The 25,684-nt window shown below is 40.3% G+C and overlaps 7 protein-coding genes across 9 annotated transcripts; 3 read left to right on the top strand and 4 right to left on the bottom strand.

Annotated features, from left to right (window-relative positions):
• Window positions 1-116: 116 nt before the first annotated feature.
• Window positions 117-2,407, top strand: psenen (presenilin enhancer, gamma-secretase subunit). Its single transcript, XM_083895055.1, has 4 exons — window positions 117-214; window positions 537-623; window positions 1,148-1,252; window positions 2,021-2,407. Exons 2-4 carry the CDS (start codon window positions 563-565, stop codon window positions 2,158-2,160), a joined length of 306 nt encoding a protein of 101 aa, XP_083751181.1. The 5' UTR covers window positions 117-214; window positions 537-562; the 3' UTR covers window positions 2,161-2,407.
• Window positions 2,408-3,479: 1,072 nt separating this feature from the next.
• Window positions 3,480-5,203, top strand: hspb6 (heat shock protein, alpha-crystallin-related, b6). Its single transcript, XM_083892134.1, has 4 exons — window positions 3,480-3,716; window positions 3,798-3,955; window positions 4,493-4,615; window positions 4,713-5,203. The coding sequence occupies exons 2-4, from the start codon at window positions 3,800-3,802 to the stop codon at window positions 4,866-4,868; spliced, it is 435 nt and encodes a 144-aa protein (XP_083748260.1). The 5' UTR covers window positions 3,480-3,716; window positions 3,798-3,799; the 3' UTR covers window positions 4,869-5,203.
• A 37-nt stretch (window positions 5,204-5,240) lies between these two features.
• On the bottom strand, window positions 5,241-9,995 carry proser3 (proline and serine rich 3). 3 transcript variants are annotated; one of them, XM_083892110.1, is made up of 13 exons: window positions 9,795-9,995; window positions 9,609-9,717; window positions 8,902-9,176; window positions 8,570-8,721; window positions 8,368-8,474; window positions 7,734-7,819; window positions 7,524-7,657; window positions 7,117-7,370; window positions 6,495-7,024; window positions 6,231-6,423; window positions 5,830-6,001; window positions 5,464-5,545; window positions 5,241-5,362 (listed from the first exon to the last, which is right to left on the bottom strand). In XM_083892110.1, exons 1-13 carry the CDS (start codon window positions 9,803-9,805, stop codon window positions 5,311-5,313), a joined length of 2,157 nt encoding a protein of 718 aa, XP_083748236.1. In that variant the 5' UTR covers window positions 9,806-9,995; the 3' UTR covers window positions 5,241-5,310. The 3 variants fall into 3 exon arrangements, with proteins under 3 accessions (XP_083748236.1, XP_083748237.1, XP_083748235.1); XM_083892111.1 differs by having other exon boundaries at window positions 7,129-7,370; window positions 8,362-8,474; XM_083892109.1 differs by having other exon boundaries at window positions 8,362-8,474.
• A 388-nt stretch (window positions 9,996-10,383) lies between these two features.
• lin37 (lin-37 DREAM MuvB core complex component) lies at window positions 10,384-14,587 on the top strand. Its single transcript, XM_083888517.1, has 9 exons — window positions 10,384-10,753; window positions 10,975-11,050; window positions 11,136-11,186; window positions 11,534-11,563; window positions 11,784-11,869; window positions 12,024-12,184; window positions 13,424-13,555; window positions 13,692-13,765; window positions 14,236-14,587. The coding sequence occupies exons 1-9, from the start codon at window positions 10,720-10,722 to the stop codon at window positions 14,321-14,323; spliced, it is 732 nt and encodes a 243-aa protein (XP_083744643.1). The 5' UTR covers window positions 10,384-10,719; the 3' UTR covers window positions 14,324-14,587.
• Window positions 14,588-15,489: 902 nt separating this feature from the next.
• LOC310933746 (chemerin-like receptor 1) lies at window positions 15,490-16,491 on the bottom strand (the record flags this gene model as incomplete). Its single annotated transcript, XM_083897310.1, has 1 exon — window positions 15,490-16,491. The coding sequence occupies one exon, from the start codon at window positions 16,489-16,491 to the stop codon at window positions 15,490-15,492; it is 1,002 nt and encodes a 333-aa protein (XP_083753436.1).
• A 1,795-nt stretch (window positions 16,492-18,286) lies between these two features.
• Window positions 18,287-20,152, bottom strand: LOC310935030 (chymotrypsin-like protease CTRL-1; the record flags this gene model as incomplete). Its single annotated transcript, XM_083898855.1, has 7 exons — window positions 18,287-18,448; window positions 18,901-19,031; window positions 19,155-19,335; window positions 19,494-19,575; window positions 19,661-19,740; window positions 19,867-19,970; window positions 20,107-20,152. 7 exons carry the CDS (start codon window positions 20,150-20,152, stop codon window positions 18,287-18,289), a joined length of 786 nt encoding a protein of 261 aa, XP_083754981.1.
• A 692-nt stretch (window positions 20,153-20,844) lies between these two features.
• Window positions 20,845-25,202, bottom strand: hsc70 (heat shock cognate 70). The gene is made up of 9 exons (XM_083898755.1): window positions 25,079-25,202; window positions 23,815-24,019; window positions 23,436-23,641; window positions 23,086-23,238; window positions 22,455-23,010; window positions 22,108-22,310; window positions 21,796-21,994; window positions 21,463-21,695; window positions 20,845-21,314 (listed from the first exon to the last, which is right to left on the bottom strand). Exons 2-9 carry the CDS (start codon window positions 24,017-24,019, stop codon window positions 21,117-21,119), a joined length of 1,953 nt encoding a protein of 650 aa, XP_083754881.1. The 5' UTR covers window positions 25,079-25,202; the 3' UTR covers window positions 20,845-21,116.
• Between the last annotated feature and the right edge of the window lie 482 nt (window positions 25,203-25,684).

Raw genomic sequence — 25,684 nt, forward strand, 5'->3', positions numbered from 1 at the left:
GAAAATCGATGCATCTAAAAGTCAAGCTTTCAAGCCAAGTACTTCACATATCTCCCCGGTACACTAGATGGCAGTATGCAGTAAACATTCGCACAAAAAAACAGCATCGGGCAAAGCCGAGAAAGAATCAGCCTGAGAAAGAAGAAGGAAGTGTTTTTGTTTCTATATAGTTGGATGTTTACGATTGTCAGCTGTTTTGGCTTTGACTCATCAGGTAAGATATCACATTTGCGCATTATATCCTCAATTACCTAATTGTTATCTTGGAAACAGAATTCATTTTCCGCCCTTGTTGCCTGTAAGTGTCGGAACACCCAAATGCTACGCTGCTAAGCTAACACAACGCTAACGTTAGCTTAGCAGTTTTGATGAGTTTGAATTTCATCTGACAACAAAGCTCACTGGCTGAACAGCCTCAGTTTCATATGTGCTGTTTTAGATCTTAGATCTTTGTTTTTTAAATGAAGGAATGGTCAGGCCACTACACTTGACTTATTCAGCGAACCATCCTTTTTTGTTCTCCCTCTGGTTTTCAGATTTCTAGGAACCAGAAGAAAACACAATGAACCTGGAACGACTGCCCAACGAGGAGAAACTCGGCCTATGCAGAAAGTATTATTTAGGTGAGAGTATTTTTAATGTAAATAATGTCAGGATCCTGTTACATTTGTACATCACTAACTATGGCTGCACAATATAAGCAATGGCTGTATGACCTGCGGTAAATAAACAAGTACACAAGTATACAATGTGTCCTGCTTTGAGTGTGCTGCAAACACAGAGCTATGCAGGCACTGAAAAAATCCAAATAACATCTTAATGCCCACTGATGACAACAGACGACTGACGACTCTTGGCTGATCGAAACTGCCACAAGGAACTATCTACAATACAGTCTTTGCATTATGTGCAGGACTCTTATGCCACCATTAGATTTGTTGTTTTAGCAACTTGCTATGGCCATACAGTAAAGTTATTTATATGTCACCTGATGATAATTAATGTTGTGGAACCCTAATTATTGTTACTGGTAAACCGTGTGTTTTTCCTACTATTTCACATATAAAAAGGGTCTATTATGCTAGGTTTATTCAAGAGTACATTCAGCGTTGCTGTCTTTTGATTGTATAATCCTCATTTTCCCCAGGTGGCTTTGCATTTCTCCCATTCCTATGGCTGGTTAACGTTGTTTGGTTTTTCCGGGAGGCCTTTGTGAAGCCAGCTTACACGGAACAGATCCAGATAAAAACATGTAAGTTGCAGCGCTGCTGTTTTAAAAGCAGAGATTTTACAAACCATTGCTGCAGTTCATATATATAGTAAAGTAATTAAATCTGACTAAATTTGTTTCATGTGAGCATTTTTGTAAGTAAGACAGGTGGATGAGTAAATGTTGTTTATGATGACAGTCATATATTTATTTATGTAGTCTTTTTAATCGAATTCTCCCATAAAAATATGGTAAAGAAAATTCTGTATTTGAGATATATCTGAATCTGGTTAAAAAACAAACAAAAAAAAAAGGAGTGTCACTTGGATGTGGTATAATGTCCCTCTGGTGCTCTTCAGTTTGAGGATTCAGAAAATCTTTGACAATGTGAAAACATTTGAGGCTATATTGAGGATATTATTATTATAAAAACACAGCAACATATTTGAGTCATCAAGACATTGATGCGTTAGCGCAAATACAGGCCTTAATGGCTGAAACACATTGTTGATATGATTCTATAGCAACGAAATATTAAAGAAATTTTAACTCATCACCCTTTTGAGAGCCTCGGATATTTTCATACTGTCTAATATTAGAATTTACTTTCCCTTTTAAACCTCTCCCACTGTGATAACTTCAGATTAGAATAGATAATGCACTTCAGTACAACAATGGTATGTGTGCAATTTTCTTTTGTTTTAAAATATATATGTGGGTGAAAGAATATAGTTTACATATTGTGTGTAAACCCTGCTCTTAAGCCTTGTAATTGTCTCTTGTGTGTGTGGTTTTTTTTTTTTCATCTAGATGTGAAGCGGTCAGCACTGGGGTTGCTGTTATGGATAACTGTACTCACCACATGGATTACCATTTTCCAGCACTACAGGGCACAGTGGGGGGCAGTGGGAGATAACCTCTCCTTTACCATTCCTCTGGGCATTCCTTGAGATGTCTCTGCAAATAACTAATAATATACTAGAATGGACCAAAACATTTCTTTCTCGAGCTAAAGAGAACAATGTTAGTGTTCTAGTTTCTGGGGCTTAATTCAGTGACACAACTATGTTCAGAGCAATCAATTTTCATCCAGTTTGTTTAGCATACTTAAGATTTTTTCTGTCTTGATTCCTAATGTTTTTGTTACTATTTGTGATTGTGCACACAAGAAAAGTGTAACAATAAAAATGTTTTAAACACTCGAGTTGCTGCTCCCCTGACAGTTGAGATTGTCATACAAGTTTATCCCTCTGACTTATCCTTTAGCTATTCCTCTATATATGTTCCTAATGTTTTGCATTGTTACAGAGGTCTCGTAATGTCTGCATAATCATCGGCGCCTGTTGTGAAACTCGATAGCTTGATCCCCTCGAATGTCCTCATTTTCCTATCCTCATACATGAGTCATAACATTATCAGTGCCGTTTTTAGTTTCCCCAGTCCACATTATTGACAGTGAGAACATGTGCGTTCCACACAACTGCTGACTTCACTGGCATGTGCCAGGAGCAAGACAGATCGGCACGTACAGTGCCTTTTATGAAGTAGAGAGTAGCACAATAAAATTGATTTATGGGAAGTAAATACAGGAGCCCTTTCATGGACATGGTGTATTGTCTCTTGAGTGTTGTATCTTACTTGTGTTTCCAAAAAATGGCAACGACGTTATTTTTCCATTTTACCCTTTGCTATGATGTGCTGATTTTGACATTACACATTTCTGCACAGTTTAACTAATAAAAGATTATCTTATATTAAGCCTCAGTACTAAAGCATTCAGTGACTGCAATCCACTAAGACCTTACACTTTTCTACATTGTCAATAAACTATCTCTCAACATTCCAAGTACGTACTTTTTAAAGACTTGTAAGACTCCTACTGAAAGCAGGACCTGTGCTTGTAATCAACACATCTTCCATTACAGGGAGTGAGTGATGAGGGGAAAGTGGTTTATTGGTTGCACACGTTCTCTAGCATGTGTTGGACGCCCCTGCTGTCACTGTCTGTCTGACATCGGCTCACGAGGGTCAACAACACCATCCTTTGAACTTATTTTGGGATGGAGCCTCCTTGACGACCAACCTGAAGCATATAATCCGTATCATGTCTGATACATGACTCAACAGTGACACAACATCGCCGCCTTCAGAACAAACTGCACACTAATGGCTTATAAACACTTTAAAAGACAGTAAGCCAGCAACAGCTGCACCGCTGACCAAACAATACACTGTTATGGCCCTGCGTGAACACCCAAGGGTAAACATGTTGGTGCTGACTGGTGCATAGCATAGCTGAGGCAAGGTGCCCCACTATGGATTCCAAAGTCATTATGTAATTCTGGTATAAAATACACCACAACAGTCAGCCACATCCGGCAAACAGTAGGAGGGGAGCACAGAGTTGCACCAGCTCAGCCCACTCAGGACGTAACAAGCATCCGGCAAAGACCGTCTCTCCTTCTTCTCTTCTACATTTATTTGGATCAGGGGATTTCAAGTGGAGGTAAGTGTCTGTCTGGCAGGTTTGTTTTTTTTAACATCAGCTGCCATGAAGTCGACAACTTTTCTAATTTTTACTGATTAGAAATGGACTTCATCCTGCCACCCACTCTGCCAGCTGATGGTATCCCATGGGAGAAGGTTATACCACCTCTCATTCCCCGGCTGAGTGGGACTTATGGGCAATGTAACTGGTCCCCAACGTTACTGATCCCAGAGAGTGATCATTCAAGTACAGCAGAGGTAGGTCTATTCATTTACTATGGCAGACGTTTAAAAAGAGAACGTTTTAATCTAGGTTCTGCAAAACTGCATACTCACTTAATCACTTATTGACATCAAAAGAGTGCAAAATAAATCTTCAGCGCACCACCAGCTTTGTTGTTTTAATGTTTACTTCTGTGATCATTGGTATTTGGATTGGAAGGATGTGATTCTTATAGGTGTTTAACTAATACAACATGTGTAATGTAATGCTCAAGCATGTCTTGAATACATCTGGTGTAATAGACCTTTATTTACAGCACATATTGGGCAACATGAAAAAGACAAAAACAGGTTTTTACCAGTAACATTAGTTTCAGGAGTCAGGGTTGTGCTATTATTTTTTTTAATTATTATTATTGCAAATAAAACTGCAAACATGTTTTTTTGGATAAGCAACATCCCTACTTAATGTTATTTTTCAACCACACCTGCAGCAGAAGTTATTTAACCAAAATGGTAACAAATGGGACACTTATTATTTTAATACATAGTATGTTTTACTTATTTTGGCAGATGAACTGTGATGACACTGGATTTACAGTTCAAGTTGATGTAAAACACTTCAACCCAGAGGACTTGCTTGTTAAAGTGATTGGGGATTTTGTAGAAGTTCAAGGAAAACATGAAGAAAGAAAGGTTGGTATTCTAGGAGGATCCTTCTCGTTTAGTTTAATTACAATGGCTATGAAGTGCAGTATCTTCTAACACTGTATTGCTCTGTTTGCTTTGTTAGGATGGTCCAGGAGTTACCACGAGGCAGTTTAACCGCCGCTACCGAATCCCAAAAGGGGTGGACACCATGGCTATACAGTCAGTGGTCTCTCCACATGGAATCCTTATAATATCTGCACCGATGCTGCAAAGTCAGAGCTCCAGATCCCTAACCTAATCGCGTAGCCTCAGTCTACCACCTTCACCTTATATGACAATGAATGTAACAGAAACCTTTACGAACACACAGGCAAAAATACTCGGCATGTGCCAAATCATTTGTTGTGTTTCTGGAACATCCTAATATTCCCTGTTCTCAGAAATTTGTATATACTGCTCTGCTTTTACTCATCGATCTTACAAAAATGTTTAAAGGAACCAGACATTTGTAAATATTCTGTGTTCACATATCAACCTGCTGTTTCTTTCTTTTTTTTTTGTTTGCAACTTTTGTAAAATGTACTGCATGAGTAAATGTGATAAATTAAGTACACACATGTATCTTCAAACATTTTATTGTGGAACTACTGTATTTCTTCCAAAAAAATACAAATAAACTTTATTTTATAAAAAAATAGTATGTATTTGATGCAGTAATGTACTGTATCAATCACCTCTGTTCAAGTCACTTGTTGCTCATCCAAGAATTCCGTCAACATCGATTCCACTTCCCTAGAAATAAATATTTAGCAGACAATTAGGTATTTGTCATGAAGTTATGGTGCAATGTTGATATGACAAAAAGGATTATAAGCATCAAATGTATTTTTTACCCGATCTGCTCCTTCACCCATTTTCTTTGTTTACGTAGGACCTGTAATAAAGTGTCATCTTCAAACTCCTTTTCATCTGAATCTGAAAAAGAAAATCGGTTAAATGTATAGAGCAGCAAATAAGAGGGGTGATAATGAATGACCAACAAGACTACACTATAGGTTATTGTGTAAGTGGTTAAACCTGCAACGGCAACATGTGTTATCACCTACACTTACAAACAAGCATGCACAACAAAAACATAGGAACTTCTGGGGGGTTTTCTGCTGGGAATGCAGGGAATGAAAGCTATTCATAGTTTAGAATATGATCTCAACAATTAACTACGGGGTAAAGGTTGGTGCTCTCTGCTCCATTCAGCTCACCTTCAGCCTCCTGCAGCAGCTGAGAGATGACCTTCACAGATTTGTGTGCGTTACACTGAGGATCTGTGGCATGTTGAGGTGCAGAGACAGGGCAAGGAGGAGAGACCGAAGAGTCGGGGGATCTGCGAGAAGGAGGTGAATCCACTGTAGGGAAGAGTACCTCTGAAACTACCTGTCAATGTACAATAAGAACACCCTACTGGTTAATACACATTTAAATTAACATTACACATTTGATTATCACAGCATATATATGAGGCATGCAGAATTACATTGAATTTTAAGACCTAAATGCAATATGGTATTATTATTATTATGAATATCAAAAAATATTGGGGCCAAAGCTGATAACATAGCGACCAAGAGAGAAAGCGAGTTGACAACTGTTGGGATGCGCTGACCTTTGCTAAGGCACTGTGAACAGGAGAACGTGGTGTTGTATGATCACCAGCACAGCTCCTGCTGGAAAGCCCTCGGTTTTGCTCCCGTTGGCGCTTCTCTTCCAATGGCACAATATTTTTCTGAGGTCTCTGTTGTGATGAACTCCTCTTTATTAAGTTAGGGCCATCAGTGCGCTCCTCATCCACGGTATATCTGCAACACATCTTTAAGCATTCAGACTTGAATTTCGTAAAAGTGTGTGTGTGTATCTTTCCTTTAGTCACCTTGTTGGTTTCTTTTGCTTTCTGGTGGACGACGTTGTTGTCTCCTTATTCCTCTGCAACTCTTTTCTCTGAGCTTTCTCTTTCTTGTTGTTCACAGGCCTTTTGTTTTGAAGAGGCCACTCTTTCTCTACAGCTCCATATGAAGCATGTGTTGGGGAAGACATGCATTCATGATTTGGTTCTTCATTGAAGATATCAATTTGGTCTTCAGGGACCTGGGTCTTTTTACTTACAACTTTGGTATGAAATTCATCTAAACCCTGTGAAATGTTTTGTTGTGCGCTCGCATGATGGGACAACTGGATGGGACACGGCAAGAGATCACAGAGTAAATGCATGTGGGCAGGAACATGAGCAACAGCCTGGTGTTGAGACACAGAAGAGCCAGAGACAACAAATGCAGGGGGGGGACTTGGACCTGAAGCAAGGCGAGATGAGCCGAGGGCTTCTTTGTCATTTGGCTGGTGAGAAGTCCTGTGTGGATGAATATCTTTCAGTGAGAACTCAGGACGTTGAGTACTCGGCTGTTGCTGCAAATGACACAAAAATAAGGACAGAGAAATGATCATGTAAATCTAAAATTTATATTAAGACCATTATCAAAACAAATGGAAATAAATACCATTAATCCAACCTTGTACAGCTGTTCCACTTCACCAGGTGAGCGATGGAATAAGCTGGAATGCTGCAAGCTTAAGGCGTTACCATGGCAACGAGAGTGTTGCAGGGTTTGAGACCACTTCGTGGCCTGCTCCATCTTTCTCCTTAAACGCCACTGGAACAATATGTCCTCCTCAGGGCGAGTAGGGGGCCCCAAAGAAGGAAAAACATGCTTTTGTGACGACTCAAATTGAATGGAGCTTGAGCTGGCCTTTGCTGTAAACGTAAATCAACACAATGAACAACAACATTGTACAGTTTAAATACCATCATGATAAAAGTAACAAAAGGAGGAGGACTTTGAGAAGGAGGAATTGCCCTGTGCTGGTTACAGTGGAAGAAAATGTCAACAAACAGTTTGCTACTCACCAGCAGTGGATTTTATGAGACCAGGCATGAAAGGTCTTCGCACTGGTTCATCTACACTGACAGTAGGAGAGAAATCTGAGCACCCCAGGCCTTCTGAGCTGACAGGGACAGATCCATCACTCAGAGTGCATTCACTGTGAAGTGGGAAACACAATTACTTACAATTCAAGGGATTCATTTATCATTCATTTAATTACATTGGCTTCATACCCCCTCAACAGAAGTCTGCTGGCCCTCTCTTGAAGATTTATTATCTCTGCGTCATCAAACTCATCCTGGGACGTGTCAGACAAACCCTGTAAATCAAAGACAAGGCAGAAAGTTGTATAAGCCACAGTTTTGATCGTTATGTCTCAATATGAATAGCACTCACAACAAGATGTAAACAATTACAACTAGGGAATACATTTGTAACATTTGATTTAAAAAGACCAGTTAAAAAATAATATATTGCTTAGAACTTCACCAGTGGTCTTTTGCAACACTGAGGGTTCACTTTTAAATATGAGCAGACTGAAAGAGCCATAAACGTGTCAAACAAGGCAGCATCAAAGATAGCATATTATTGTAAACACAAAGGTTTCCAAATGGACATGCGGTGTGGCAGTGAAATGCTAATATTTATTTACACGCTTAGTTGGAAAGATGTGTCTCTCTTGCAGACAAAGTCATTATGGAGACACATAATAACTATTATAACACAGTACTTATATTAGAGAAGAAGTTCAAGACAAAGAGAAAACAGTAGGTTTTCTTACTTTTTAAGTGTTTTTAGACAATTCTTACTAAACGTGTACATATGAATTCAACCGAGTAGAGGAGGCCACAATAGACTCACACTCACAGAAGCAGATCCACTGCATGTAGAAGGAAATCTGTCACGATGACGCTGTCCAGCTGGACTAAAAAAGGCAGGCATGTGTTCTTCTCGCAGAGGCGGGATGACCCGATCTGTTCAGAGGATAGGATTACTCAGAGGAAGAACGTTTGCAATCTCAATTTAGGACCTGATAAAAAATACAATACAATAATATGTCAAAGTATACCTATGTCCGCAATTTTATTGGGTGTTGAACTGGCAGGCAAAGAAGAGGATGACTTCCACCAAAAAGGCAGCTGCTCCTCTTCAAAGGCAGAAGCCATCTGCTGACGCTCCTCTCGACTCTGTGGTCGACCGTGGCGAAAACGCTCAATGTATCTGGAAGACCAAAGGTCAGTGCTGGTTACAAGATTCATTCGTATAGTTAAATGCTTCACAACACAGTTATCATTAATGTTCCGTCAGGCCTAATAGAGTATCATACAAGTTTTCACTTTGGAAAAGGTTACAGTTCTTTTTAGGATAACTGCAGGCATATGCTATGAAACTAAAACATACTTTGCCAGCATTGAATCCTCCTGATCTCCTGGCTCAGAGGGCAGTGTTGTGCTCCCTGCTCTTGGAGTTTGTTTGTGTGTCTCCATGTCGGATGTGGTTGGAGTGTTGGAAGGAGAAGTTCCACCATCAGTGGAAGGCCAGGATTCAGAAAAAACAGGTTGCCCATCGGCGATGGTGAAACTGAGATTACATTTGTCAGACTTCCGTTGGCTCACTGGGCCTAGAGTGTGATTCCGTGGATTGGGTCTCTGGTTTAAACGCACAGGACTCAATGTCTGCATTGAAGAACAAAAGAAAAGATAGGAGGAAAAGTAACATTAAAATCAGTGTTATCTTACAGTGTTGAAGCTGGGTCATCCGTGTTTGAGTCCAAGTCGAGTCCCCAGTGTTCAGAGTGTTCATGTGCACAGTACAATACCAGGAGAACACATGAATATGCCTGTGGCACACAATTAAAGACTATTTCATTATCAATACGTTATGCCAAATTATTATTAAATACATAATAATAAAAACACCTGTCTTTTTTATGAAAAAGCCCATGTCCTCAACTCCAACTTCCAAATCTGAATAAAGTTTATGCATGAATCTGCAGTTTTCAATGCTCAAGTCCAAATCATTGGTTAAGGACATCAGGACGACAGTCAGACTCAAGTTCTAGTCCTGTAGTTTAATACTACAACACTGCTTGCTGTAAATAATCCTACCGTCTTTTTCTTCTTTTTTGACAAGGACTGGTTGCAGGATGGATGGTAGTGTGATTTCGCCACTCTGGGAGCTGGCTGGAAGGGGTTCTGGTTTGTGAACACGGGACCACTGCAATAACAACACATGTGACCAACTACAACTTTGCTTTAAGTTAAGATACAAAAAAAATACTCCTTAGATCTTACCTGGATTTCATCGCCACTGCTGACAGTCACGGGTGGGTCATAATAGTCCAAAGCACGGTCGAGGTCAGTGAAATGACGGATAGCGTTGGCTCCAAGTATTAGCTAGATCGGTATAAACACACGTTACTTTGGACTCACAGCAGGACAAATCACCACACGATCCATGAAAGTACTCGTTGTTGTGGTTTGCCCACAAAAGGAGGTTACCATGGATTTAAGAGCCAGTACACCACTAATGTTTCACGGTATAACAAAATAAGCTGTAAACGCGGGCGTTTCAAAGACCAAATCATCCAAAAAGTAATTTTATTTCACCGATACTTTGCTATTCGACAAAAAGACGTATACTATCGATGAAACCAGAAGAGAGTCACTCACTCTGCTATTATCGTTACCAACTACAGAACATACAACCAATAGGCACCGAGTCTAAGATGATTGACAGGACATTTAACCAATCACGTGTAAAGTCCTCGCAGCACATGCGCCAATCAGTGAACGGGAAAGAGGCAGCGCGCGGAAGAGGAAAGTCTGCAAATCATAAGCTACCGTCGAAAACAAGCTAAGTTAGCAGCGGTTTTTTGAGCTAGTAAGTGCAGTTGTAGGATAAAAAATAACAAATAAGACAATGACTGCTCTATATCACCATATAAGTACATATATGTCGAACATAAAGAGCTAAGAGACAACTAATCGGTGTCATAGGAATATGCGGATTCAATTAGATTACTTCTGTTATACAGTGGTTATTGCTAACCGTAGCTAGCTACATAGCTAACGCCAAGATTAGTAAGAAGGCAGTTTATAATATCCATACCTTACATTTGTAAAGTGAGTAACACGTCACTAGTGCAGTAGTCTGGCTCCTGGTGGCCTAGCTGTAGACCGTGTGATTAATATTTTCATCTCCCGTGCGGTGGCGATAATGCACAACGTAAAGATCAAGACCGAGAGGCCAGGTAAGACGTCCCCCCACCCCTTAAAAAAAGAAGACACAACAACAACAATGAAATCTGTGATATAATGTTCTATACAATCATCCTCCTGACGTACCCCGGCGCTTACTCTTGTTATATTCACAGTTCATATTTACTTTGGTAATAACATAAACTGTATACTGTACAAACGACGTTCAGTTGGGCATTACTATATTTGCACACATGGATGATCTCTTCTGCAGATGTGGAGGTGATTGGTGCTCGCAGTAGATTGGATGCTGTCTTAAAGGGACTGGTTGAGAAGAGTGACAATGAAAGGTCAGAATATAATAACCATATAATTATTTATAACTGGCAGCCTTATTGTCTACAAGTTCATTCAGTTTCACTGTTTTTTGTACAGAGAGCAAAATGATGGCGACACTGGGAAAAATTCAGCAGACTCCCTTAACAAGTAAGGAGCAAAAATGAATATCTCAATCAGCTGTTAAGTCACTTGTATAAAGGCTGCAACTCTATTGGTCATTTATTTTATTTATTTTTTGTCCATATAGTGCAGGAAATTTAGTAAATTGTCGATCTGTATTACCCAGACCTCTGAATGACAATGTCCTACAAATAAAAGACATTCAGTTTGTACGGAAGCTCAATAAAAACGAATAATCTGAAACTGATTAATTGTTTATCAAAATAGTTGATGTTAATTTATTGCAGCTGCATTCATACTTAACTTGCATTTTAATTTAAATGAAAAACAAGTTTTTCTTATGATATTGCATTTCACTTATTTGCTCTCACCAGGGATCTGTCTCCATCATCTGCTGGAAAAAGGTAAGTGTATGTGTTTTTCAGTTTGAGTTGATCTTGTGACTCTGTTTGGCCTTTGGTAAAATCAAGCATTGATGCTTTGTGAGTGATTTTATCTTTTTAAGTTGACAAGTTGTTGACCTGCTCACGCCAAAAGATTAATTGAAAACAATTCTCGAAGCAATAACAAGTGTAAATTTTAGGTTATGCTTTGACGTCTCTAAGTTCTGACTCTCGTTTTCAGACCTTCAGCTCGATTTCCACAGCACAGGAGGAAGAAGCGAAAAGAGATGGATGAGGGCATACCAGAGAGCAATCCGCACAAACAAAGTAACCTGAGTGCAAATATTGCAAATAATACAAAACAATTTCACTGTGAAATCTCTCAAATTTGTCCCACAGTAACTGTGTTAAAGATGTAATAGTCCGAGGTATAGTATTTCTTACTTTTTCTTGCTGTTCTTTGTCTTTCTCCATGTGTTAGACGCTTACATTATCAAGTTGTTTGATCGCAGTGTGGATCTGGCTCAGTTTCACACCAGCACCCCATTGTATCCTATCTGTCGTGCCTGGATGAGAAACAATCCCTCTGTTCGACAGCCAGCTCCTTCCCCCAGTCCCCCCCACAGCATGGTAGAGGAAGAGGTGAGGCCACAACATGTTGTATGTTGAGTTAACTTTTATACATATATATATATTTATATTATAAATGTGCAGGGTTAAGTTATTCACTTTAGATTAAACAATGGACTATGTTCCTTTGTATAGAAGGGATACGACTCATCCCAACAGTAAATGATGTCCTCACAACACCTGACATCATGGAAACACATTAACATATGTTTACATTTTCATACATGGTTCAATTAAATTTTTTCAAAAGTTTTGAAATTAGAGAAACTTTTCCAGACCTGGAAATGGTTTGGAATTAAGTAATTATAGGGGCCCATCTTTGTTAGACTGCCTAAAATGGAGTCATGGAATTTGAAGATTAGGGGGTGCTGTGCCAATCTTAGCTGACAGGGCGATCGGTGCGGTGGACCCTGGACAGTTCGCCAGTCCATCGCAATGCCACATAGAGGCAAACAACCATTCAACCATTCACTTTCACACCTACGGCCAATTTAGAGTGCCTAATATATGACAGGGAGTCATTTTTTAATTATTATTTTTGCTAGGAATTGTGGGAAATTTAAATAAAGCCACAATTCAAACTATATGTGATAAAGTCAGTGTATTTGTGATATCCTCTGAACAGGTGCAGAGCTTTAGCTTCTATCTGGGTAATGCACGCAACAACTGTAATCACTGCTTGAAGAGAAGCCTAGGGCCATCTACTGGCCATATGCTGCTACAGCTCACAAAAGTCACTCTCATGATATTTATCACCTTCTCTGGCCACATAAGACTGTGTTACATCAAGTTGTGTCATAGCTTTCCCTCGTGTGATTGGTCTTCACTAAAGACTGTGGGCGTGTGGGTCAAAATAAAACCTTGCTGCAGTCTATAGCTGTGCTATATCATGTAAATCTGAAGTAAAAAATGGGGGCAGAGGAGATCGCTTGTGTTGCCAATGTCCAATCAGTTTTAAAAATTCTCACATGCTCTGATCTGATACTTGAGACCAGGATCTGTATATTTTATTTCCTTGAGTACCGCAAAATAAAATCAGACCACCAAGCATTTTTGTTTGATTTTTATTGAGTTATTTTTTATTATTATTATTATTTAACTCTTAACTGACGGTTTGATTATTAATTAATTATTCATTTTGATTTTTAAAAAGTTTGTGGAAGTATAAAATTAACTTTAAATAACCTCTTATGTTCTAAAGACAATGTTGTGCTCTGTTCTTAAAGCTGTTCTATTGTATTGTTTTGCCAGGTCACAGACATGATCAATGGTAAAGATCAGATTGTGTACAGACTCCCTCCTCCAGCCCCCTGTCCAATCAGCTCTTCTGGCGAAGCTGTCAATCTTAGGATCCCACAGATGGAAAAGCCCACTGTTACCAAGGTTCTGTATAATATGGGCATGACAATTTTTATTTGGTTCACTAACACTGTGACATTAGATCATACTCGTCTCTCATAATGATGAACAATAACAAAGATTTGTAATTTTTCCTCTCTCTTTCTCTCTCTCACTACAGTCTTCTGATTCTGTTTCTGTATCGGATTCTCTCTTATGTGACCACATGGAACGCTGGAAGAAGATAAGGCACAAGTATGTTTTTTTTGGTTTTGCTCAGACGCATTCATTTTGATTTTGTTTTAAAGAAAAAAAAAAGACTGCTATACATATCACACCTTAAGAGTTTGTTTTGAAGAGGAGTAAAATGTATTTATTTTTGGTTTTGCATGCATTCCTTCACTTGCAGCATTACTGTAATCATTTAGCTTTAGAGATGAAATAGGTAGCAGAGGCTAAGACTATACTAAGCTTATAAGATGAGTGTGTGCATTCTTTAAAAGTAAAAACAGGAAATGTTGCGGTACAAGATGCACGACAGTATATCTTAAATACCGATCTTGAAAGAACCCTAACCATCATTTACGCTCAACGACATATGTGAATCGATACTGTTATGATGTTTGGTGATGATTTAGTACATTTCAGTGCAACATTTGTAACCTGTGACAATCCCCTAAAAAACGCCTTTACGTCTGACACAAGTTTACACACTTTTTTCGCAGATGGAAGGAGTGCTCTACCAAGAACCAATTGAGATACAGCGAGAGTATCAAGATCCTTAAGGAGATGAAAGACCTGTATGATCACTAATCAGCCCACGTGTAGCACTTCACCACAGAATGGACTCGGTGCAACTGCAATGGAGCCATAGTTAAAGACTGTGTCTGAATACACCGACCGGCCACCAACCCTGAACATTCTGCCTTGTAGGAAAGCATTAACTGATCCTGGAGACATATATGGACTTTATGCAATGCAGAATCTTTTTTTGAAGGATGTTATTATTATTAATTTTTTTATCTATTGCTTGTGCAAGAATGAGTTAGAGTTTGTCATTATCATCCTTCACATATGTCTGAATAAATTAACCAGCCCATTAGTAGTAGTTTTGAACAAAAATGAAAAGACTCATTAAAGTCCATGATGGTTTCTTCTACTTTCAGATTTGTTTCCTTGTTTCTGCACATTTGTGGCAGTGAAGACGTATTACGATTCACTAGAAGCAGTTTATGTTTGAGACGTTTAGTCAAACCACAAGAGTGGCACAGAGCAAGCAACATTAGCGCTCGTAAATGAGGTTGTGATTGCGTTTTGTGTGTTTTAGGGCCAAGTAATGTTGGAACGTGGCAGAGGGCTAGAGGAGCTGCAATAACAATGCTGGTTTGAAGATGCCCTGTATTGCAACACAGCTTCTGGCATGTAAGATATCGATTCTTCCGAAGCTGGGAGTTCATATCTTTGTGTATGTGTAAATTAATCCTGTACTATAATATAGTCAAGATACATATTATCTATTATGTAAAATTGTGAAGCTGGACTTACTTCACTGCGTTTTCTTGTAAAATATTTAATTAATAGTGCAGGCTGAGTAAAGGCAGTGCTGTTGGGATATCAGAAAGGCATGTCAAGCCTATGTGCAACAAGTGACCGAGTGCAGTCTCTAAGGAATTAGAATAGGAAGGAAAACACTCTTGAGCATTGCTCTCTCATTTTTCTGAAGAAAAGGGAAGTGAATGCCATGCTGACATAAAATTTTTTATTACCCTGGAAATTCACTGGCAATATAAACAGGCGATGCTGCAGTGGACAATACAGATAACATGACCACATTTGTAACACACATGCACACATCTATTAACAGTTCCACCTAATTGCATACACATTTGGATCAAGTTACAATCATGCACCAGTAAGGTTATATGAAAGTTTTAACAGATGAAATAGAAGAAACGGAAACAATTATTAAAGGCTTAGTTTCATTCTGTGCTCTCAGTTTTCACTCCCGATGGCTGCTTGTTTTCTATTAACTTCAAGGAAGTGTCTGTCACCCTCCTGTCCTGCACCGATGCAGAAGACTGTGAGTTCCGGGAAAACGAGATGTGCGTGGACAAGGAGCGAGAGGACAAGTGGTCCTCTGCTAGGGCACTCTCCAGGACAAGACATACAGACTTTTTGAGCTTCTTCCGGAATTCAGCGCACATGAAAACGTACAGGAAGGGATTCAGGCAGCTGTTGGTGTAAGCTAGAGTCTGAACTATTGGACCTACAATATAAATTATTATATACCTTTGAGCAATCTTTGGCTCTATTAAGCGTACTATGTGGAAGGGCAACCAACAGAAAAAAAATGCCAAAATGATTGAGAGAAGAACTTTGTAAGATCTATGTGTCTTTGTCCTCTGCAGACGCTGTGCACGAACAAATATGGCCACATAGGAGACACATATTACCAGAAATGGGATGACGAATCCCACAACAAATCGAAAAGTCTCCAGAATCAGTTTTGGTGTCTCTGTGGAAGACGAACAGTAGGTTTTCCCCTTCCAGTCCCTAAGCTCACGGAAGTAGGCATATGGGATGCTGCAGAGTGCAGCAGCTATCCAGATGACGGCAACAGTCAACTGAGCCTTGACAACAGTGCGTTTGTTTTGTGCCCATACCACCACACAGACGGACAGGCAACGGTCCACACTTATGGCCATTAGTAGGAAGATGCTGGTAAACATGCTGATGACGCTCACAAAAGTGTTGAGCCTGCACATGAAACCCCCGAAATTCCAGTTGTACTGCTGAGCTGCTGAGATGACAAGGAAAATCAGGAAGGACGTGAAGATGAAGTCAGCCAGGGCCAAGTTGAAAAACCAAACTGTGTTGACCGATTTCTTCATTCTGCAGCCCGTCACATAGATGACCAAACCATTGCCAAGAGTCCCGACCATGAATATCACAGAGTAGATGACCGCAGAGGCTGTGGGCATGCATCTGATAACGTTGACCAGCCAGGAGTCAGACGTGCTATTACCTGGTTGACCCCCATCCAAACCCCCCGCAAAAAAGAAATGTTAATAAAGACATTTGTTACTTTGACACATTTGCACTAAGCACTATTAAACAGATTATTTAAAAACAAATACATTTGAAAATGTATATGTAGTACTTAGAACTACTGTGTACTGCACCTTTACCTCTAAAATCAACCAAAGAAACATCAGTATCCATTCAGATAAGAAAAGATGGTCCATTAAACAAGACATTAAGGTGTGTAAATAAATACTATAGTTTAACCACAAACAGTGTCACAATGCATTTAAATTAATATATATTTATATCTTACCATCAGTCATTTTCCTGGTGTGGTGAAAGTCTGTCTTAACACTTGCTGATGTCTGCTAAGTTCTCTCTGGTGGCTGCTGCTGATGCTGATGCTCATTCTCTCACTCACTGTGTTCTCCTTTTTTCGGATGGTGGCGGCAGCCAATGAAACTGTTGCTGCTTTTTTTTTGGGTGGGGTGGGGGGTTTCAGTGGAAGTGCATTCCTACAGGGCTGCATATTTCTGTTCAGTTACTCCATTGCGGTTGTAACTGAAAAGTCTAAGTAGGACCATGTTGAGTCACTTAGAAATGTCCTTGTTTTTGAAGGAAAAGCACTTTTTTGTCGATGAATATAACACTGAATGAATCAGAAATAAACTCTATACATTGTTAATGTGGTAAACGACTATTCTAGCTGCAAACGTCTGGTTTTTAATGGAATATGTACATAGTTGCATAGAGGCCCATTTCCAGCAACCATCTCTCCAGTGTTCTAATGGTACATTGTGTTTGCTAATTGCGTTAGAAGGCTATTGGATGATTAGAAAACCCTTGACAACCCTTGTGCGATGATGTTAGCACAGCTGAGAACAGTTTTGCTGGTTCTTTGATGAAAGCAAAGTTTGAAGGGCAAAATTATTGAATAGTATTATAACTTTGAATAAAAATCATTATTTCTAATCTTGTCAATATTTTCTATTGATTTTGCAACTATTTTGATGAATAAAAGAGTGACTTTTAATGGAAAACACAAAAGAATTGTATAGGTGACCCCAAACTTTTGAATGGTAGTGTACTTGATTGATGATTTCTTGTTGAATGTGGAGAAACCTGTGAAGAAGCAGAGGCTAAAGTTGGGCTATTTACTTTTCAAAACAAGTTGTGTTTTCTTTTGCAAAAATTAGGCTTGTTGCTACGTTTTTTGGTCATTTTTGTATATGAATGATTCGACTGCTCAGTGTCTTCCAAAGCTTGACTCTGTTTACCATGCATCCCTGAGGTTTATTTACGAATTCTAAAGTGTTGCCACACCATTCTGTGCCATATTCCCGTACTTGATTGGGTAAAAGGGCCTTTGTCCACTCTTTGACTGAAAGACTGAAAATGAACACTTTCTTGAGGTCGACTCCACGACATGCACTTGTTTTTCATAATGTGCCTGTGCCTTTAATCTGGATCTTTTTCATTTTCTGTTGGTGAGTGTTTCATATATTTGCTGCTGCCTGTCTTGGCCGGAACTCCCTTGAAAAAAAGGTTCTTAAAAGAGGATTTTCCTGGTTAAATAAAGGTTTAATTAAAAAAAAAAAAACACATACACACAAGCATGAATGTAGACGTGATACCAGCACAAGTTCTCTTAACAAGCTTTATTTGTTGCATGGTAACTGTAACACTAGCATCCTTGCACTTGCACATTGATGCTGTGGTCATGGTGAGAAGCTGAACTGTTGGACGATGGAGTTAGTTGGAGGCAAGAGTCTGGTCGATCCACCTGCGCAGGTAGGACACACGGGCATACACAGCAGGGGTACGCACATTGCAGTTAGAGGTGCCCCAGGACACAATACCCACCAGGGACCAAGCTCCACTGTTCTGACAAACCAAGGGGCCACCAGAATCGCCCTAAATTGAGAAAGAACAATTTTCTTATTAACTTTCAAAAGCTTGATAGTGTTGCATTAAAGCTGAAGTGCATAACGTGTGGTCATTGTGCAGACATTATAAATTAATGTCTGCCACATTTAGACCACATTCAGGGGGGAGGTAATAGAAATTACACAGTTTTTGGTAAGCTATTCACACGGGAGCTTTAAATGGGCTTCTTACAGGAAATGGTCTGGTTTGCCATTAGTTTCTAATTGCATTCATAACAGGAAATGTGTGGAAGATCATTGTTGAGTCAGAATATATCACATAAAGCTTATTCCTAACTCATCTACTCTATATTCCATTAGCTGATTATGAGGTAATAGCTTGAAAAGGACATGTTTGCAAGATAATATCTGATCAGGATATTGTTATTATTAGTATTAGTAATGTGGAACGTGTATTTTAGGATTTGAAATGGTTGTTACCTGACAGGAGGACACACCAGAGGCACCTGCACAGATCATGGCATCGGTGATTCTGTTGTAACCCCAGTACTGCTTGCACTGAGTAGGGCTGAGCAGAGGCAGGGAAGTCTGCTGGAGGTAACGGGGGCTTGCTGTGGAAGGATAGGAAACGGCTGATGAGGCGGGCTTTGCAACTGAGAGGTTAAGTAACTGTTGTTTGTGCATGTGTAAATGAATCCTGTACGTAAGACTTATGAAAGTATTTGTTCACTCACAGGTCTGGCCAGTTCTGCCCCACCCAGTGGTGACACATGAGGTTCCAGATGGGATGTTGGTGCTGGAGGAAGCCAGGCAAACTGGGGCTATGCGGGATGTCATCTGCACTGGGGAGGACAGCTTCAGGAGAGTGATGTCATTGTTGAAGTTCTGGGAGTTGTAATAGGGGTGACTGATGGCCTGGATGAAGAGGTGAGCCGAGAACATAAGCAAAGGTTATAGGATGGTTTTTTTCTCCCCTTCTTATTCACAGTGCATTGGCACACCTTACCCACATGTCACTCAATCAGGAAAGAAGAAAAATAAATCGAAAAAAAGGCCTCGCTGTGTTAGCTTACCCTGGAAATGGACTTGACCTGAATGGGTTCACTGCCAGACTGACGATCATGCTCCCCCAGGATAACACGGTGGTTTCTAGGACTGTGAAGCGTAAGAGTATAGCAGATGTGGTGGTGGTGGTGGTAAGATATGCATCATGTGAATTTTTGAACACAAAGTCACTTACGACACGCGGCAATGAGCAGCAGTGACGACCCAGTACTGGTTGATCAAAGATCCTCCACAGAAGTGGAATCCTCCGCCATCCTAAGAGTCAGAATGCACCATTAACTATCCTTTACAGATGCCACTTTTTTTTGTTATTTAAAATACACCATCTAATCGTGAAACGGCAGTGGCAGTGAGTGTGGTATAATGCATCGCTTGGTTTACCTGAAGTGAAACCTGCCACGGCCAGGACCCGGACACAGCAGTCTGTCCATTCACAATCTTGTCGTGTCTACCCACTTGGGGCGAGATGGAAGGAACTCCACAGCCTGAGGCCCAAATACATGATTAACAAAAAAAGATGTGCTTTTCCCAAGATATGACATGTGCTACTGTCTGAATACATCAAACAAAAATATCCGAGTGTGTTTTGTATATAATGGTCTAAATGCAGTAGTCACTCACCCAGAGCGGACGCCACAAGGGCAAAACAACTAATGAGCAAGAACATGGTTGTCTCTGTCACGATTCCTGTGCTCGTGTCTTAGCTGTGTGGGACTTTTATACCTGTACCTAACACAGTGAAGTTTGAAGCTCCCCTGCCCTCCCAATCCAACAAACAGGTGAGAAAGGCCAGGGAAGAGAACATCTGGTGATAAGCACCTGAGATGATTTGCAATGGAAACATTAATCTACTTAGTTTTATGCTTGCGTTTGTCTATTTTTGTGCACTAAGTTCATGACTTTTAGCAAACAAATGATTGCGTAATGATTCCACTGGGTAGACGAACGATACCAGCACTTGTTATTACTGACAAAAACATGTTTGAATCCTTTTTTAAACTAATCTCTAGTATTTAGTATCTCACACATTCTTTTTGTGATTTATATGTTATTTGTATTTGTATTTTTGTATAAATGACATTGTTTTATAAGTCGAAATATATAGAAATAAAGTTGAACTTTTTTGCTTTGAAGCAGATATTTCCTGTTATTGTAGCCACAAAATACACAGGAAAACAGATAATGATCAAAACTATTTGTGGTCTGAACTGAAACCAATTTAATCTGCATACTTAAATCTTGCCATTAGCTGCAAGTAGTAACTTTGCACATGCAAGCTGTGCCTGAATAAATGTGCTGTGCATGAGTTCATCGGAAATGTATTGCACATACTTTAAAACACAAATGAACACACAGTGCAATGTTTAATCAGAACCCCATTGGTAAACTTTATTCATGTAATGTTCACATATCACAGATGGAAAGCTGTAATGCATATTAGTAATGCAGAGAGAGGACTGATGTGTCTAGATATTGTAAATGTCTGCAAGAGCCAGTGATTGAGTTCCTGGTTAAATATTGTAGCCTTTATATATTTAATGTGGCCTTATAAACATGAACTATGTCCAATAAATGGAGTCAAGACAACCAGTGTGTGTTGGGATCTGAGGTAAAAACACTGTCAGCAGTGTTTAGTCGACCTCCTCAATAGTTGGGCCAGCAGAGGAGCCACCTCCAGCTCCACCAGGAAAACCACCTGGCATTCCTCCAGGCATTCCACCTGGCATTCCTCCTTCCATTCCTCCTCCCTGGTATAGCTTTGAGATGATGGGGTTGCACACTTTTTCCAGTTCCTTCTGCTGGTGTTCATACTCATCCTTCTCTGCCGTCTAGCAAACAGGAGGAAGAAACACTTAATAGTGACAACGTAATAAATCTTCTAGTAGGAAATTGTGTGACGTGGTTTTTACGCAAAGCGAATCTTAGCTTTTACAATTTGAGTCAATGAGGAACTTCCGTCATGAGTTATGGTTTTACCTGGTTCTTGTCCAGCCAGGCAATGACCTCATTGCATTTGTCCACAATTGCCTTTTTGTCCTCAGGACTGATCTTGTCTTGGAGCTTCTCATCATCCATCGTGCTCTTCATGTTGAAGGCCAGAGATTCCAGGGCGTTCTTGGCAGTAACCTTCTCTCTCTGGGCATCATCCTCAGACTTGAACTGCTCAGCCTCCTGCACCATGCGCTCAATGTCTTCCTTGCTCAGCCGCCCTACATGAAAATAGAATACAAAGCAGTGTGTCCACTTATTTAGCTTCACCATTGCATACTTACATAAATCATTTGTTTTCAGTATGGTTGGTTAGTGCACCTTTGTCATTGGTGATGGTGATCTTGTTCTCCTTCCCGGTGCTTTTGTCCACTGCAGACACGTTGAGAATGCCATTGGCATCAATGTCAAATGTAACCTCGATCTGTGGGACCCCTCTTGGAGCAGGTGGAATACCAGTCAGCTCAAACTTGCCCAGAATATTATTGTCCTTGGTCATGGCTCTTTCACCCTCATAAACCTAAAAGAATATTTCAGATCAGATTCTGATACACCAGTGGATAGTTAGATAGATCTGGAATAAGTATCCTAAACTGGGGAAATGGGGGAACTGTAATTTCATGGTTGCTGCACCTGAATGAGGACACCAGGTTGGTTGTCAGAATAGGTGGTAAAGGTCTGGGTTTGTTTTGTGGGGATGGTGGTGTTTCTTTTGATAAGGACAGTCATCACGCCTCCAGCGGTCTCAATTCCCAGGGACAGGGGTGTCACATCCAGCAGGAGCAGGTCCTGTACATTCTCAGACTTATCACCAGCCAAGATGGCTGCCTGCACAGCTATAAAGAGTTGCCAAATGGTGAAACCTCATTGCATGATGACTAAAAAATCGTGACCACTTTCTTGCAATTGAATGGATTTTTACATTCAAGTTACATTTAAAAGGCTTGAAAATAAATATACAGTATGGTGGAGATGTTTACCTGCACCGTAGGCCACGGCCTCATCAGGGTTGATGCTCTTATTGAGATCGCGGCCATTGAAGAAGTCCTGCAGTAGCTTTTGAATCTTGGGGATTCGTGTAGAGCCACCGACCAGGACAATGTCATGGACCTGGCTCTTGTCCATCTTGGCATCCCTCAGGGCCTTCTCCACAGGCTCAAGTGTTCCACGGAAAAGGTCTGCATTTAGCTCTTCAAAACGGGCCCTGGTTATGGAAGTGTAAAAATCTGCTCCTTCGTAGAGGGAATCAATCTCAATGCTGGCCTGGGTGCTGCTGGAGAGGGTTCGCTTAGCACGCTCACACGCTGTGCGTAGGCGACGGACAGCTCGCTTATTGTTGTTGATTTCCTTTTTGAACTTGCGCTTGAACTCAGCGATGAAGTGGTTAACCATGCGGTTGTCGAAGTCTTCACCACCCAAGTGAGTGTCACCGGCTGTAGACTTGACCTCAAAGATGCCATCTTCAATTGTCAGGATTGACACATCAAAAGTACCACCTCCAAGGTCAAAGATAAGGACATTACGTTCACCACCAACCTAAAACAAATGGTACAAATTGGTAACAAGGACATTATTGAACAGGCTGAGATTTGCATTCATTGTGTTAGTTACCTTTTTGTCCAGGCCATAAGCAATGGCTGCAGCAGTGGGTTCATTGATGATGCGCAGGACATTAAGCCCAGAAATGGTTCCAGCGTCTTTAGTGGCTTGACGCTGGGAGTCATTGAAGTATGCAGGAACTGTGACAACTGCATTGGTAACAGGCTGTAAAGATAATAAAAAAAAATTGAGTCAGCAAATGGCATTTGTGTACCCACACTTCTCTTCTTTAGGTCATGTAAGGTGCTAAAACAAATGGTGTCATAGAAAATGAGCTTTATGAAAATGTGAGTGAATGGGTGAAGGGCGAAACTGAAGGTCATCAAAACTAGTAAAGGGCTATATAAATACAGAGCAGTTACCTTGCCAAGATAAGCTTCAGAGATCTCCTTCATCTTCGTGAGGACCATTGAGGAAACCTCCTCGGCAAAGAAGGTCTTGATCTCACCCTTGTATTCGACCTCTACTTTGGGTTTGGATCCATCATTCACAACCTTGAAGGGCCAGTACTTCATGTCTGACTGCACCACAGGGTCGTCAAACTTACGGCCAATCAAACGCTTAGCATCTTAAGCAGATTACAGGAAAAAAACAAACAAAGAACGTCATATGTTAAGTAGCTAGTAACCATATCTGACTTTTGGTGTTCAAAATAACAAGTTATCCGTGCTGTGAGGAAAGTAAGAAGGGTTTTGATAAGGATTCTAGAATCTTTTGTCTTGCTGGTGTAGCACTTCTCACCAAATACGGTGTTGGATGGGTTCATAGCCACCTGGTTCTTGGCAGCATCACCAATCAGTCTCTCACTGTCTGTAAAGGCCACATAGCTGGGCGTGGTCCTATTTCCTTGGTCATTGGCGATGATTTCCACTTTACCATGCTGGAAGATGCCCACACAGGAATATGTGGTGCCCAGGTCAATGCCTATTGCTGGTCCTTTAGACATCTTAGATCAAGACACGAAACAATCCATTCATTACTCCAGAATAGTGAATGCATTTGTGTGTATGATTGTTGTTTAACACAAGGAAATTAAAAGTATTTTTGGTCTATTTGTAGCATAAATCCAAACATGTATGCACCTATATACTGTAGATGTGTCTACAAACGTGTTCCTGTCATTCACATTAATCCAAAATGCATGGCTCAGCAAGTGGTGGCGTGACATTCTATAACACTGTCATTCAATTCCATCTCCACACTGCTTCTCTCCCTCAGCAACATAGCTCCACCGAGTCAGTCTGTCACTCAGACACCTGCAAAGTCAGTTACTGAACCTGACATCGAAATCTGTGTCTATTTTCCAACAGCTGGTTCCAAATAGCTTACAGTGACTATTAAAAGAATCAGCTTATCTGCATGGCAATGAATGAGAGGGCAACCAATTCACTGATCATTTTTCATCGACGAGGGGGCAAAATGTGCCCAGCTCCATTTAAGACAAATAACTTCATAACCAAAAACAACTCTACAACTTTGAGCTGCAGTGACAAACAGATGTCATTATTTCATTAGTGAAGAACGCGACACGACTTGTGACCACTTCCTCTGGCTGTTTTGCACAAAACCAGTGCTCAGACTGGAGGTAGAAACAAATTTTGCTGATCTGCTGTAACTGAAAAAAGTTATTGAAATGTCGCCTGCCATCCAGTTGCATAACCGAGACACAGAAAATGGTGCAATAGCACTGTTGCCTCACTGCTTGCTTACACTCACATCTGAAACTTGCCGAATGTGCTAAAAAAAAAACGTACATCTAACAGTATTATGGCCTGTATACTGGAGTTAATGAAATTCACTAATTTGTTCTAGTTGAGGCAGTTGTGAGGAAACAAGTGTGTCTGTGTTGTGAAATGGGAATACACTTTCTACAAAATGTTTCTGCTTCAGTTTGACAGAAACCATGCAAGTCTTACTTATAGGAATAATTCTCACACATGACAACAAGCAAGACAGACTAAGAAGCCAAACCGGATGCAATGCTTCTTCTTATGGAAGGTGTTACCTTGTGCTGTCAGATGTTCAAAACTTGATAGTTAAATTAGTTTTTTTTTTTTTTTTTTGCCTTGCACACAACACCAGCGTTTAAGCTCCTCTCCAGCACTCCTTTCCCTCTCCTGGCAGGCGGACTAAGAGGGCGAGTGTCTCTGCTCCACAGTGTATATAGAGAACTGCAGGACAGCTCATTTGAGTGTCAGGTGACTCCACCAAGGAAAGTTCTAGGCCCGTGTTTCTCCTCGTTGCCAGGATTTCCTTGAAATGAACTGTGTTGCTGCTGTACCCCCTTTGCTAGAAGTCGGAAGGATTTTGAAAAACTATGAGAGGCACATCACTATTTATTTTTATTTTATTATTTAAGGAGTAATCACGTGGTATATTACCCACAGTTTGTGAAAATCCCTTTTGTCATGGATAGAACCTAAAACTGTGGAATCACGTACACATGTTTTTGTAGTTGTTGCTATCATGAACTTTAAAGATAGTGAATTTACCACATGAGCAAACAGAGACTTGTGATTTATGTTCCACTGTGAAACCTTTAGGTTTTATTGGCAGGAAATGAAAATATTATCCATGTGTATGTTTGTGTAAGTGTCTAGCTGCTTTAAAA

The sequence above is a fragment of the Microchirus variegatus genome (assembly GCF_963457635.1).
Source record: "Microchirus variegatus genome assembly, chromosome: 1".
NCBI lineage: Eukaryota > Metazoa > Chordata > Actinopteri > Pleuronectiformes > Soleidae > Microchirus > Microchirus variegatus.

Coding starts and splice junctions, on each gene's coding strand:
- psenen (XM_083895055.1), top strand. CDS start 563: ATGAACCTGGAACGACTGCCCAACGAGGAGAAACTCGGCCTATGCAGA. Junction 624..1,147: donor ATGCAGAAAGTATTATTTAG/GTGAGAGTATTT, acceptor CATTTTCCCCAG/GTGGCTTTGCATTTCTCCCA. Junction 1,253..2,020: donor ACAGATCCAGATAAAAACAT/GTAAGTTGCAGC, acceptor TTTTTCATCTAG/ATGTGAAGCGGTCAGCACTG.
- hspb6 (XM_083892134.1), top strand. CDS start 3,800: ATGGACTTCATCCTGCCACCCACTCTGCCAGCTGATGGTATCCCATGG. Junction 3,956..4,492: donor ATCATTCAAGTACAGCAGAG/GTAGGTCTATTC, acceptor TTATTTTGGCAG/ATGAACTGTGATGACACTGG. Junction 4,616..4,712: donor GAAAACATGAAGAAAGAAAG/GTTGGTATTCTA, acceptor TTGCTTTGTTAG/GATGGTCCAGGAGTTACCAC.
- proser3 (XM_083892109.1), bottom strand. Junction 9,177..9,608: donor CAAAAAAGAAGAAAAAGACG/GTAGGATTATTT, acceptor TCTTCAATGCAG/ACATTGAGTCCTGTGCGTTT. Junction 7,371..7,523: donor TCTCATAAAATCCACTGCTG/GTGAGTAGCAAA, acceptor TTACGTTTACAG/CAAAGGCCAGCTCAAGCTCC.
- lin37 (XM_083888517.1), top strand. CDS start 10,720: ATGCACAACGTAAAGATCAAGACCGAGAGGCCAG. Junction 11,187..11,533: donor TCAGCAGACTCCCTTAACAA/GTAAGGAGCAAA, acceptor TGCTCTCACCAG/GGATCTGTCTCCATCATCTG. Junction 13,556..13,691: donor AAAAGCCCACTGTTACCAAG/GTTCTGTATAAT, acceptor CTCTCACTACAG/TCTTCTGATTCTGTTTCTGT.
- hsc70 (XM_083898755.1), bottom strand. CDS start 24,019: ATGTCTAAAGGACCAGCAATAGGCATTGACCTGGGCACCACATATTCC. Junction 23,011..23,085: donor CTTATGGCCTGGACAAAAAG/GTAACTAACACA, acceptor CATTTGTTTTAG/GTTGGTGGTGAACGTAATGT. Junction 21,315..21,462: donor CCTGGCTGGACAAGAACCAG/GTAAAACCATAA, acceptor CCTGTTTGCTAG/ACGGCAGAGAAGGATGAGTA.